Raw genomic sequence first — 15,103 nt, 5'->3', positions numbered from 1 at the left:
TATGAAATCAAACACTAGAAAAAATGTCTCTCCTTGCACTGAAGAAGACATTTGAGAATAAAAAAAAGGATCATTGGACTCACATAGATGATTCAGCACACTTATTTACAAGAGTAAATCCACTCAGGTACAAATCTGAAGTATTTTGTTTCTGTATTTCCAGCTTGTTCTACTTTTTCCATCCACTCCAAAACATCTCAGAGGGAAATATTAATATTAATATTATTATTACTCCACTGCATTTCAGCTGCACTCTCTGAAAGCTTCAGCTACTTTACAATTTAAGATTTTTCTGTGCAAAATTGGTGCTCATTAAATATGGCACTTGTTATTTTTTTTTTAGAAATTAAACTGAAAATAATCAGTCAAAAGATTTGTCGAATGACATGGAACTTTTCTGCAAAAAAAGTTTTGATTATTTCATTTTCTTGACAATTTGACTAATAATGTCACAGAAGCATTGTGAAAGCATCATTTTAGTTAACTGCAAAGGAATTCTGTGATATTTTCTGCTGTTTCTCAAGAAAATATGCTAAATAATCAAAGAAAACAAACGACAGTCATATTCTGAAATGTAAAAATTATTATTATCATTATTACTATTATTTGTAATAATACTAATACTAATACTAATAATATAACAATAATAATAAAGTTAAAAGGAATAATGTGAAAATCTGGCAGGAAGGTTGTCAGAAAAACTCAAAAAAATGGTGGAATAGTGTAACTGTTCAAAAAGATTTATAAACTGGGAAAATAACTGTAAATATCTGTCAAAAACATGAAGATAAGTTCAATAGTAGAACAAGAAATAACTATTTAAAAAACTACAGATTTGTATGTCAATATTTTCTGCAGGCTACACATTTTCTGTGATTATTAGATATTATCTGTAATTTAACACAACAGCTAAAATTTTTAAAAACAAATTTTAACCATTTTTTAATCTTTAATTTCCTTTCTGTAAAGTGACTTTATTTTTGCTTAATACACATAATATGTGTAAAAAAAAAAAAAAGTAAGTAAATTTATGTCCAAACATTGCATAAGAACAGTATAAGAACACAGATTTTTGATGTGGATATTATTAATAATTATCATTATAGCTTAGGCCCATTTTTGTTTGGTTGTTTTGTTTTTTGTTCTGTTATTAAGGTTAGCATGTAAAGTACAGCTTTTTCTATTCCATTCATAAATACTTGCTGTAATTTAACACAACAGAAAAATCTGTAAAGTAACAGTAAATTGCTTTTAAAAAAAAAAAAAAAATCACAGTTCAAAACTGTCATGAAACTTGTATTTTTTACAGTGTAAATCCAAAACCATCATTTGAAAAAAAAACTAAAAAAACATTTGCAATCGACAAAAAACACTGTATGCATACTAATTTGTCACTAATAACATATAACAAGGTAAGACTCAGGGTCACTTTGAATATAAATAAATAAAAGTACATTTTCTTGGTTAAACAGAGATACAGAGAATACAATTGAGGTAATGGATTATTTTTTACAGAGCGGTGTTTTTAAATTTCTTAAAGAAGACTCTGGATATTTAGATAATTAATTTGTATTTCTTTTGTACGTAAGTTTAGCCGCTTTAACTAATAAAACCTGCAACACAAAACACACAATCCTTTTCTAAGTGGACTTCTCACTTGCAGGATACAAACTGCACATGTGAGCATGTTTCTGTGTCCGTGACTTCAGCTACATGAAGCTCTTCGACTCGACCCTGAGCCAGAATGTGAGGACAGTCCTGGTGTCCTTCACACCATCTGCCAGGTTTGTCCTGCAGGAAACCTACAGAGCTGCACCGATCATCATCTGAGCCATGACGATCGACTCTATCTCCACCACCACAATCCTCCAGAGTTGTGAAATCCAGTTTGTGAGTGTTACAAGCTGTTCTGCAGTGTTTCACCGTCTGAGCACACACTGTTTCACTCAAACTGGATCCTCATCATTATTCTATTTGGCAGATTTCCACTGCAGGAGCTGAGAGGAGGAGCTGGTTTAAAGGACTGGATTTCTGATCCGCCTTCATGTTTCCATTGTTATGTAGAATCCAACAACTTTGAAGGCAACTTTAGCTTTGACTGCAGCAAAACCAACCGCAGTTACTGGATGAATTTGCAGTTCTATGTAGAAAATAGTACAATGGAGGTTTGTTGTGTCATCCTGTATGTGGACGTTTACCTTGCTGATGGTGATGTTAGAGAGAAAAAGGCTCGCTATTCTGTCAGAGTTTAACCAACCAGAACCTGACAGTAGGGATCGACCAATTATCGACCCAACCAAGTTCTAGCATTTTCAGATCACTGGTATCGTTATTTTTATTGACCGAATATCACAAAATAAATTAAGTGCGCTCCTTTGGCTCTGATTCAGCAGATCTCTCTCTCTATATATAATCACTCTTTGCTAAAGCAATGTCCCGCCCACAGCTCTGTCTGATTGGCTGTCACATGTCACACGTAACAGCCAATCACTGAAGACGATTGTTTACACAGAGAAACAGAGAACATATATGCAGAGGGTTTATTCCATCCAAAATACTAGCTTCTGTCCAAGTGTCCAATTAACTTACTAACAAGTTATGATTTTAAAAGTGCATTATATCAAAAATACTACTTTCTATGTAAAAATTTAAGAGTTTAAAAGTTTATACCACCCAAAATACTACTTTATATCCAAGTACGAATAATTTCAAAGGTTTCTTTCACCCTATTAGAAGTAGCTAACAAATTTGTGGTTTTAAAGGTGCATCCACTCAAAATCCTACTTTTTACCAAACAAGTTTTGGATTTAAAAATTTTTCCCTGCTCGAAATGCTGAATTCTAACTAAGAAGTTACAGTTTTTAAGGGTTATTCCACTCAAAGTACTACTTTCTTTCCAAGTACATATAGTTTCAAAGGCTTCTTTCAATCAATTAGAACCAAGTAAAAATGTATGGTTTAAAAGGTTTATCCAATCTGAAATGCTACTTTTTCAATAGCAAGTTGCAGTTTTAAAGGCTGATTCCACCAACAATACTATTTTTTGTCCAAGTACGTCTAGTTTCAAAGTTTTCTTTCACCCAATTAGAACTAACTAATAATTTATGGTACTAAATGTCCATACAACTTAAAAAATCGCTTTCTATCAATCAAGTTCTGATTTTATAGGTTTATTCCTCCCTAAATATTAAATTCTAACCAACAAGTCATGGTTTAAAAGATTTATTACACCCTAAATACTGCTTTCTAACAAATAAGCTGTGGTTTTAAAGGATTATCCCACCTAAAATTTTACTTTTTGTCCAAGTGTGTGAAATTTTAAAGGTTTCTTTCACCCAATTAGAACTAACTGACTAACTTACAAGTTATGTTTTTAAAGATTTATTCCACCCAAAATACTACTGTCTGACTAATAAGTTCTGGTTTTAAAGGTTGATTCCACCAAAATACTGCACTTTCTAACCAACAAGTTTTGGCTTTAAAGTTTTTTGGGGGGGTTTCCACTCAAAATACTACTTGCTGATTAAGAAGTTTTAGTTTTAAAGGTTTATTCCATCCAAAATGCTATTTACTGTCCAAGTATGCATGGTTTCAAAGCTTTCTTTCACCCAATTAGAACCAACTAACTAACAAGTTCTGGTTTTAAAGGTTTATTCCACTCAAAAAAATCTACTTCCTAACTAACAAGTTGTGGTTTTAAAGGTTCATTACATCCAAAATACAACTTTCTGTCCAAGTATCTTTCAAAGATTTCTTTACCCAATCAGAACTAACTAACAAGTTAATGTTTAAAGGTTGATTCTACCAAAAATACTACTTTCTTACTGACAAGTTGTGATTTTAAAGGATATTTCCACCTAAAATACTGCTTTCTGACCAAGTATGTATAGTTTCAAAAGTTTTTTTCCCCCCACCCAATTAGAACTACCTAACTAACAATTTGTGGTTTTAAAGGTTTATTCCATCCTAAATCCTACCTTTGAACTAACAAGTTGGTTTTAAAGGTGTTTTCCGTTCAAAATCCTACTTGCTAACTAACAACTTACAGTTTTAAAGGTTTATTCCACCAAAAAGCCTCCTTTCTAACTAACAAGTTATGGGTTTAGAGGTTTATCGCATTGAAGATAATAATTTCTGTTAAAGTATGAATAGCTTTAAAGGTTTCTTTTAGCCTAACAGAACTTTCTAACTAACACGTTATAGGTTTAAAGCTCCACATTAGTATTTTTTCATGTCAGTGTCTGTTTACTAGAAAACTCAGTTTCCTAATGTAGTAAACAAGTGATTGATTGCCCCGTTATCTGGCACAAAAAAGAGGTATTAAAAAAAAGGCCTTATTACAACTACAGTCCTGAAAGCGCAGCCAGAGCATTTCTGGTCTGAATCTGCACTGAAAGTAAATTAAAACAAGCCAGACTTTATAAAATCCTTCAGGTCATAAATCACTTTTTGCTCCCTCGTTGTTTAGTTTGAGAGATAAAGCTGCAACATGGGAAACAATTAAACTTCTTTTCATTGTGTTGCAGGAACAAACTTTTTCTCTGTCTGGACAAAAAAAACAAACAAAAAACATGCTTTGACGTATGTTTTTGTTTTGTACAACCTGTAGGGGTTTTAAAAGTTTGGCTCACACCTTATTTATCCTCCAGAAACACAATAATCATTCGTACGTGACGTCAGAAGAGCTAAAGTCTAGAAAGTAGAAATAATGAGCTCAGGATGTGAGCTTTAGTGCATCCTCTGGCATTCACACAAAATATCATTCCAAAAAAAATGAGATTCAGTAAAAGATCCTGTGGAGATTTTGTCCACAAAGGTAGACTGGCATTTTAATAATCCTGCTGCTGGTCAGGACTCCTAAACAGTAAATGATTTAAATTAAAGGAGACACTTGTATGATTATATTTATCAGCATAAATGTCTCCATTTATTTTTCTCTGTGAATATTAAATGGACTTTTTAAAATTTTATTTGCACTTAATTAGAGTTCAGACCTCAGAGGGGGAGGAACTTATTGAGTTTGAGCTGCTTTAATAAGATTTTTATTATTATTTCCCCCTGTAGGTTGGAGCTGGAATGAGCCAGAAACATGAAATTTGGCCCAGTAACTGGAAATGATGGACAGAAACAGGAGCCCAGTCAAACACATGGTGGCGCTGCAATTAAGGCTCAAAAATTTGATTTAAGAAAGTCTACCAATCTCACACAATATATATAAACAATATGAAGTCTGATACAGCTCAGTGTGCTAAAAAGCATCTTGGACCATAAATATCTGCCATTGTAATTGAAGAGTTCATTTGCAAAAACAGGTAACTCCTTTTTCAGAAAACTCTTTTTTTTATTGTTTACTTGGGATAATAATAATAATAACACTAATAATTAATTTTTTCTCTATTTTGTCATGTATTTTTCTACTGAGTCAAATCCACTCAACTTCAGTTTGATTGATATTATCTCAAGTAAACAATTAAAAAAAAGTTTTCTGAAAATTTATCAAAACGGAGTTATCTGTTTTTGCAAATGAACTCTTCAATTGTTGTCTAACGTGACATCTACTTTTTGAAACTGTATCAACAATGAATTTGGTGAAATCCTGTGTTCCTGCAATTTTTGTGTTCATTCGCGCCAACTCCTGCAAACATTCACATCCACACAACATGGAGCTCCAATGATTTAGTGTTTTCTTCCAGCCAGCGGCAAAAACACTTTATTTTACTGTGCGGTATTAATAAAGAGAAGCATTACTGTCAGTACTAACATTGCAAAATAACAATTATATCCATAATATTTAGTTTTGTTGCCCAGGGCCTGTTGTAAATCAGCAATTTGCACATTCATCATGAATGGTAATAAATAGTCAACAAACAACAAAAAACACCCACATCAAAAATAGGAATTTTTACAGATACTAATATTTGTTTTGTTGTTGTTGTTGTTTTTAACAACATTTGATGGTGAAATTACACAATTTTCCATTATTCGAAAGAAAATATATTTTAGGATAGAAGAAAATGGTTTTGTTAAATTACAGATAATATTTATTAAAGTCACAGAAAAAAGTATTAGTTTACATGTTAACATTGAAATAAAGGCCACAACTGTAATTGTCCACAACAAAAATCTATATTTTTGTTACAAATGTTATAATTTTTTTGTAATGTTTGACGGTAAGATTATATCTGCTGTGTATATATCAGAAAAAATGGTAAATATTTTACAGATATTTATTGCTAATCAAAACAAAAACTATATGGCTATATAACTATAACTTTATATATATATATATATATATATATATATATATATATATATATATATAAAATACATTAAGAATTTAAAAATAAATTTTTAAACTGCTATTTGACAGATTTTCACTCTTGTGTTAAATCACAAATATCGAGGAAATTCATATGAAAACTATACATTTACTTGTAAACTGTAGCAATCACAGGCTGAAATTTTAAATAATCTGTGATCATAAAATTATTGTGTTTTGTTATATTGTTATTTTACACATATTAGACATTATTGAAAGAAAGATTCTGGGTATTGAGAATTGAAAAATGGCAAATCATTGCTTTTCATCTGTATTTTGTAGAGTTTCCTTGTTTCCTTAAAATGCAGATATTCTCTTGTAAAGGTCACACTATACTGAATTCAAACCAGCAAAAATATATAGTCATTTTAAGAATGTTTTGGTTAGTATTCAAGTTTTCTCAGTTTTAAACATTACAGGATCTTGCTTATTTTTCTTGCCCCTTGCTGTCAGACTTTCACCATTTTTTACAGCCTTTTTTTTTTGTTTTTTACAGTTTTCCTATAATTAGTTTAAAAGGTTTGACTGAAGGACTAAATGACTGAGCAGCTCGTTTAACATGCGTTCACATCTTTGCTACTGAAATAGGAAATACTTTTTTAAGATGATAAGAAGATTTTTTGACATTAACGTTAATTTAACTTTGTTGAATACAATCTTTTTTATTTTTACTGTCAATTTTGATCCCCAGATTTTTCCTATTGTCTGTTGTCTTGAAACGGATTCAACATCGGCCACACAGATGTCATGAAACACAGAGAGACTCACGTTGTTGATCTTGAGTTTGCTCTTGTCTTGTTTCTGCAGGTGTCCTGACAGGTGGTAGAGGACGGCTCGGCTGCGGCGCCGGTTGGCGTTGAAGCCCGGCGGGCGAGTTACCTGGTGCACCTCCAAACCCGTCTCCTCATCTGTGGATGAGACGGAAACACGCTGAGCCTCGACTCAACCCACAGCACAGGAGGAGAGTTTCAAGCAGCCTCGGTCTATTTGCCCGGAGGTAAAGCTCAGACAGCTGTCTGTTATCGGTCGACGGCAGAGAAAACAACCTGGACCTCGTCTGACTTCATTAAAATCAAGTTTGACAATGATGCCGTCACAGTGAAGCAGCTTAAACCTCATGCTGCTCAAGTTTTCTGTAAATATTTGACATGATGTTGAGCTGATGTGTGCCTCTGTGGTCCTGTATCGACTGGAGGTGTTCTTATGGTAGAACTCTGTAGAATAGGATCAATACTAATGATTAGTTATGTCACTAACTACACTGAACCGTGAGGCCTCAGTGTTACAATAGACATATTAACGGGACCTGTTTTCTATTATCATCCTCACTGAAAATATTCCCTCGTTTATTCCATTTCCACTTTTCATTTCCGACTTCAATTGTTCCCCTATCCATAATAATATAATGTCCTGCTTGGAAAGCACACACCCATGTAACCAAATCCTTTTCATTTTCAGCCGGTAAATTTGATTTGCTCATAATATCCAGGATGGATTTCAGGCTGTTCGGAGAAAACATCTGTGGCTCTGTGTGAATCTGCAAGCTGGAGGTCATTTGGTGGAGCAGCTCTAACAGCTAACAGACATGTGGAGCAACAACGAGGTGTGTGTTGTCAGACTGATGGAGGTGATGCAGCAGCACCTGTTCTGACAGCTGAACAACAGTCGTGTAGCGGTGAACAACTGGAGGGTTAGAGTCACCCCAGGAGGGTCCCACTGTGGAGGTGGGATTCCTTTTGGGAAGAAAAACTTTACAGAATCAAAAACATCTGTTGTAAGGTAAATAAAAGTCAAGAAATAAGTGAAATGTTTTACACGGCAGATACTACTTTATGTTTAGAAAAAGCAACATAAAGTCCAGAACCTCTGTGGAAACACGCAAACAAAAATAGAAGCAAAGAGAACTCAGAAATGTCTCATGTGTTACTATAATCAGTTTATTTTGTGTCGTATTTATAATTATTTGGTATTGTTGATATTGTCGTCATCTTAGCTACCCATTACCTTGTTTTCTTATTTCAGAATTTTGCTGTGCATTAGTTGGAAAATAAATCTTCAAAATTGTTAATGTTTTGTCACTGTAAAAAATGAAAGTTTCTACCAGTTTTTAAAGTAAGTTTTAAAAAAATATTTTACTGTTGTTTTACACATTTTCCCTGTTTTATTAAGTCACAGATAACTACTAAAATCATAAATGAAAATGATTCATTTACATCTTAATTGTAGAAACAAACCAACAAAGAACTGATTCACAAAAATCTTCATTTTTACAAATATTATTTGTTCTTTCACAACATTTGATGGCAAAATGCATTTTGGTTTTCATTTTCTAACCTCCTTGTTTAACATCTTTATACTAAGCTAAGTATACTAAATATAATCACCAAATAAATTAAGACTGAAAGTTACAGATTAATCTCCTGAACCCGGGAGTTTCTAACTTACATTAACATTAAGCATCTTTTTGCTTAAAAGATGGCCAAAATATCAACAATTATTTAAGCCAGAAACTATAAAAAACAAAAAAATCGTCCAATTTTTTTTTTTTTAAAAAGTGTGGTTCTGAAGGAAGAGTTAAACCAAATCGAAGCTTGAAATGATGATATTTCATCAAAATACATCCACAGATTCAACAGAAATAACATCATGGCAACAGTTTCCATAAAAACTTCAAAATTCAGAGAGTTTTTAGGCTGAACTGCAGGCAGTGTTTCCACAGAGCAGAGAGGAGACAACAAGAGAGGGAAAAAAAACATGATGGATCAATAAAATAAATGCTCAAAAACAGTAAACAGGGAAGCAAGTTGTTGGAAGATACATTCAGCATGGTGAAACATCTTTGTGGAGTTGATGTGCAGAGTAGAGAGAAAAATGCTGGACTTGTAGCGGTAAAAATTCAAGTTGTAAAATACCAGTACTATTTATTTGAACCAGTAACTGTGAAAACTGAAAGAATTGTCCAATTTTTAAACTTTCTGATGGTCTATACATGAATTCTGTGTGTGCAGTTCTGTACTAAAATGGACCAAATCTAAGCTATAAAATTTTTCATCAAAATCACTTTATTCTACATGTAAAAATTTACCAGAAATAAATACGTTGCAACAGATCTAACACAAAAGTTCAATTTTGGCAAGTTTTCAGGTGACAAAAGAGGAAAATAAAAACATAATGGATCAATAAAGTGAATGCAGCATGGCTCAAAAATGGTAGGAGGAGGAGTAAACAGTTGGAAGATACATTCAGCATGGTGAAACATCTTTCTAGAGTTGATGTGCAGAGTAGAAAGAAAAATGCTGGGTTTGTAGAGGTAAAAACTCAAGTTGTGAAATATTAATACCATATATTTGAGCCAGACCCTGGAAAAACTGAAAGAATCATCCAATTATTAAAGGCTTTCTGATGGTCTGTACATTAATCCTGGCTGGTGGATGGATCTGTAGGATAAATTAATGAAATCTAAACTTGAAATTAAGATATTTCATCAAAATGACCATAATCTCAATCTAAAAAAATCACCAGAAAGAAATAGCTTGCAACATATTCCATCCAAAATTTTAAAACATTCTGCAAGTTTTCAGGTGACAAGAGAGAAAAATAAAAAATAATGGATCAACAAAATAAATGCAGCATGGCTCAAAAATAATAAACAGAGGAGTAAGTTGTTGGAAGATATGTTCAGCATGGTGAAATATCTTTCTTGAGGTGATGTAGTGTGGAAAATGCTCGGTTTTGACTGTCATTTGATGCTTTATCGCATCCTGACTGTGTCATTTTGAACATAATCTACTTCTAAGGATGATTTTTCTGTTTCCATAGAGGTGCAGGACTTCAAATTGCGGTGAAAAATCCGCTCACGATGAAGAAAAATGTGACATGAGCTAAGAAACGCCCAGAAACTGCTGCATGGAGTTCAGAAGATTAATACACAGTGAAGGAATCTGACATGTGAGGGTCAGTGCAGCACCTTCGGCTGCTCAACATGCATGTGCTGTAGGCAGACTGGGGAATGCAGCAGGGATGGTATTTGCATGCTATAGGGTAGATTCTTCTCATTCTGCTGTATTTATGGATGAAGCTGGAGTGTACATTATGTTCTCTGGGGGAGCCTGTGTGTGCTGGTGGGTAAAAGGAGCCGGATATCGGCTTTAAATCATTAACAAAGCCAATTAATACAGTCCGCATGTGTCTGAATATGCCGTGGCTGTTTTTAAAGGCACTTCTTCTCTGAATAATGAGCATAGTTAAACAGCCGAAGCCTCTCTTTCGTTGAGCTTTCCCAACGTTTTCCAGCTTTCCTCGCCCCCCCATCTATCTTGCTAATTGATTGTGTGTTTTGAAAAGGCAATGCCACGCTGAGTTAAGTGCCAAATCTGAGCTATCCGGACCATCCGCAGGCTCCCACAGGCAGGTAAATGCGATTGTATGTGTCAACTCATCGCACCATAAATGTCAGAGTCGTTCTTTTTTTTGCTCATTTTCCAACTGCGCTCCAGTTTTTCTCACATCCAGAAGTCTTCATTTAGCACAGCACTGGATGTTATTGTCGGTAATGGCTCAGTAAATAGAAACCATTTAAATCCTCTTTTGTTCATCTCCTCCCCGTCTGCTCTGTTGTTTGTGCCCCGTGTTGTGCACCGATATCCAAATTTGGTAGCTTGAATTTAAAGCGTAACAGCTCATGTGGTGGGCAAAACACATCCAGAGAGTACAAAGGTAGGATTCAATCACGTCGGCTCCGGGGCAACAAGATATTCAGCCAAATAATGAGCGAGCAGGCGGCCGAGCGGAGGAAAATTGGGTAAGTGGTTTCAAGCAGGTGCTTCTTCCCCACCAGGAAGCACTACAGACAGCGGCGCTGAAAGGCAATCTTTAAAAAGCTCAAATTCTAAACAGCCCACTTCATCTGGAGAGTCTTGATTACTCGGCGTCTCTCTCTGCAGCCTCGATATGCAGCCGTGAAATTATAGCTTATAAACAGGCGGCAAGTTTAAATGCAAGATCTGCTGTTGTCTGCGGGATTAGAAAATATTGAAAGTTTGCGTTCAGACCTCGCGGTGAGTCAAAACCTCAGAGACTTGGTGCAAAACCTCTTCGACATTCACATCTGCTATTTCGGCTCCGTGTGCAGGGATTTCTCGAGGAAAGAGAAACGGCTCCGAAGACCCCAAACAACTCCAGGCGAGAAGAACTGAAGTCAGGGTCAATCAATAAGGTACGCTCTGAGAAAAACACAAGTGAGCAGCAGGCAGATGTATAACTAAATGTCTTTTTATTGGTCCCATTTCGTGTTATGTTGCAGGTGGACTTACGTTTAGCCTTCAGGCAAAGACAGCTAATGATGGCGGATTGCTGAGCAGGTTTAAGACTCTCTTTGCACCAGAGTGGCATCATGGTGAAGGATATTTTGAATGCCCTGCAGCTTAAAAGTTATTTTCAGCAACCTAAAAACTGAAAAAACTCGATGAAAAGATCAAATCATGCTGCTGAGTTGATGCGACATAGAACTTTGCAGACATACACTACCGTTCAACAGTGTGGAGTCACTTAGAAATGTCCTTATTTTTGAAAGAAAAGCATTTTTTTCAATGAAGATAACATTATGTTAATCAGAAACAACAGTCTGGACATTGCTAATGTGGTAAATGACTATTCTAGCTGGAAACGGCTGATTTTTGATGGAATATCTCCATAGGGGTACAGAGGAACATTTCCAGCAACCATCACTCCTGTGTTCTAATGCTACATTGTGTTAGTAATGGTGTTGGAAGGCTCATTGATGATTAGAAAACCCTTGTGCAGGTATGTTAGCACATGAATGAAAGTGTGAGTTTTCATGGAAAACATGAAATAGTCTGGGTGACTTCAAACTTTTGAACAGTCATGTATGTCCACCTGTTTTAGCTTCCTGCTACCATTTAGGGGCAAAACAAGTGGAAAAAAACATAATTGGAGGCTGCTTTTGTTGGTGTTTGTGCAGTTATTGGTTGCAGTTCTAGTAGAGTGAAACTGAGGGTTAAAAATAATGGAAAGCATCAATTGTTGGCCTGCTGCATCATCGTCTTAATGGAAGAAGTCATTACTCTGTCTGGCTCAGGCTAAACCTTCATCCGATGAGCAGTTGACCTACAAACATCATCATCAGCAAGGCCTTCAAATTAAAAGACCAAAAAAACATGTTGTGCATGAACTTTACAGGTGTTTTCTGATCTGATATTCCAAGTGTCAGGACTGCATCAGTTGTCCGTTTTGTTTTTCCAGACAGTCTCATAAATCCCTGTTCTATGAGGCTACATGAGCTAAATACTAGCTGTCACTTGGAAACAATGAACTGCAATGTTTTGTTGATCAATCTCAACTTAAGAGGGTCCAACTGTGGAGGTGGGCTTACTCTTGGGATAAAAGACTATATAAACATCCAATTTTCAGCTCACAGTAGGAACCCAACAGTATTTTCTGTCAAAAAATCAGTTGTAAGCTTCATAAAACTCAAAGAAAACAGTGAAATGTGTAGGTAATACAAGGCAGATACTGTTTTGTCTTAAGTCTAAGTAGCTTTTGAAACATTTTATCTTTGCTCCTGTCTCATTTTTTTGCCTCATTGCAGTTCTCACTCACTACCATATAAATTCCTACACGTACAGTCATGGACGAAAGTATGGGCACTCCTGGAACATTTCCAGAAAACACACCGTTTCTCCAAGAAATTGTTGCAATAACAAATGTTTTTGGATATACACGTGTTTATTTCCTTGATATGCATTAGAAAACCACAAAAAAGCCAAATTTGACATAATTTTGCACAAAGCTCCAAAAATGCTGATTGTATCTTCCAACAACTTGCTCCTCCTTGTGCTGTTTATTCTTTAGAATGCTGCATTTATTTTTTTCAGTGTGTTTTCTTTTCCTGTCCGTCTCTCTTGTTGTCTCCTCTCTGCTCTGAGGAAACACTGGCTGCAGTTCAATCGTAAACTCTCTGAATCTTTATCTTGCAACAGCTGAGTCAGTTATAGTTTCTCGGTTGCACCGATGAGATCAGATTGTTTTTTTTTTTTTACTGAATCTTGTGCAAACTATTTATTTTTGATAAACATTTTTTTCATGTGGAATAAAGTGGCTTTGATGAAATATCAATAGTTGATTACTCAACGAGAACCACAGGAAACCATTTTCGAAAAAGATTTTATGCCTTTTAAGCCCGCCGGTAGGTTTTGGGTTTCAGAGGGTTAAAGGATAATTCTGGTGTATTTTCCATTTATATGTCATTAGAGTTTCATACATAATCTGTGTTGTAATTGAAACAGAAGAGAAAACTGGCTGAATCAAACACTAGGATTCTATCTGTATGGACACAGCTCTCTATACAGATAGAAAAGTCATCACAACAAGAAAAAACTCACTGTATGTGCTGGATTTCCCGTTTGTGGCAACATTTCCATCACCAGCACAGATACATTTATTCACCGCCTCATAGAACCAATACATGTTAAAATATGCATTGGTATTTTACTTAAGTCTGAATGTCAGTAATTGTGTACAAAAGTGGTTTTAGCAGCTTCATTCTCTGTCAAAAAATGATCCTGGCTGCCTCTAATTAACTCACAAAAACCGTGTGGTAGTGTAAGTCGTGGCATCTGCACATCTCACAATGGGCAGCAGTCTATGTAATCTCTGACTGGATGTTCACGGTTCAACGTGTGCTTTTGATTCGAGGAAGTCATTAATATTAATGAAATCTTCAAATTGACAGACACTTATTTAATCAGGGTGAGATGTACACTGGGGGAGAAAAGCGATTAAAATTATTAATTGTCGCTTAATTGCTGTTTTGCTTGAAATGAAAATAACTGCAGATGCAGCTGGCGGGTGAAATGTTGTGCATGCCGTCGACCTCCCCACCGCTGAAGGGTAATTAAAATGATGCTGCAACTATAGAGCCAGGATGATTAGCCGACTATTGACATAATGAAAACATATAGACGGTGACATCAGTGTCACACAGCAGATATTACCATGTGCTCATTACATGTGATACTGTGTTTCTGTAAACAGAGCTTCAGAGCTATACTTTCATTAGGTAAGTGATTGGGTTAGAGGTGGAGAGAACAAAGTTAGCATGACTCATACAGAAACAACAGCCACATTAATGGGAAATAAACAAACAGGAATCATCCTTGAAGTCAGGCATAAAACAGCATGAAGTCCTTCATAAGGTATTTTCTCCTGTTTTGTTTGATTATGACATTTGTTCATAAACACATCACACATGGAGGTACTGCGGAAAGACTAAACTGCATGGTGCTGAATTGTGGAGTTTGATCTTTAAAAATGGTTTATCATTTTTGCAATCAGGATTTTTACTCCGCCAACGAATGGCAGAGTTATGTGACAATCTCTGTCTGTCTGTCTGTCTGTCTGTCTGTCTGTCTGTCTGTCTGTCTGTCTGTCTGTCTGTCTGTCTGTCTGTCTGTCTGTCTGTCTGTCTGTCTGTCTGTCTGTCTGTCTGTCTGTCTGTCTGTCTGTCTGTCTGTCTGTCTGTCTGTCTGTCTGTTAGCAACTTTACTCAAAAATGGACAAATTTTCAGGGAAGGTCAGAAATGACACAAGGACCAACTAATTAGATTTTGGCAGTGATGCAGCTTATAGTCTGGATCCATGGATTAGTTTAAGATTTCTGTATTATTGCAAGATAGCAGCACAGCGTCACTGTAACTATGACAAGTGAGTGCTACATGAGCTGCCTGTTAACGATCACATGATTGCAATCTTACTACAAGGCAGCAT

The 15,103-nt window shown here is 35.4% G+C and overlaps 1 protein-coding gene across 1 annotated transcript in view; it reads right to left on the bottom strand.

The window, feature by feature from the left end:
* Positions 1-15,103, bottom strand: part of kcnh3 (potassium voltage-gated channel, subfamily H (eag-related), member 3) — a 251,015-nt gene that overhangs the window by 63,445 nt on the left and 172,467 nt on the right. The window contains exon 4 of the mRNA XM_051959224.1: positions 7,088-7,227. Coding sequence (XP_051815184.1) covers positions 7,088-7,227 — 140 coding nt within the window. The remainder of the gene's footprint in view (positions 1-7,087; positions 7,228-15,103) is intronic.

This window comes from Acanthochromis polyacanthus, chromosome 14 (assembly GCF_021347895.1).
Source record: "Acanthochromis polyacanthus isolate Apoly-LR-REF ecotype Palm Island chromosome 14, KAUST_Apoly_ChrSc, whole genome shotgun sequence".
Lineage (NCBI taxonomy): Eukaryota > Metazoa > Chordata > Actinopteri > Pomacentridae > Acanthochromis > Acanthochromis polyacanthus.
The sequence above is the reverse complement of the archived record's forward strand: the minus strand, read 5'-3'. Positions and strand labels throughout refer to the sequence as shown.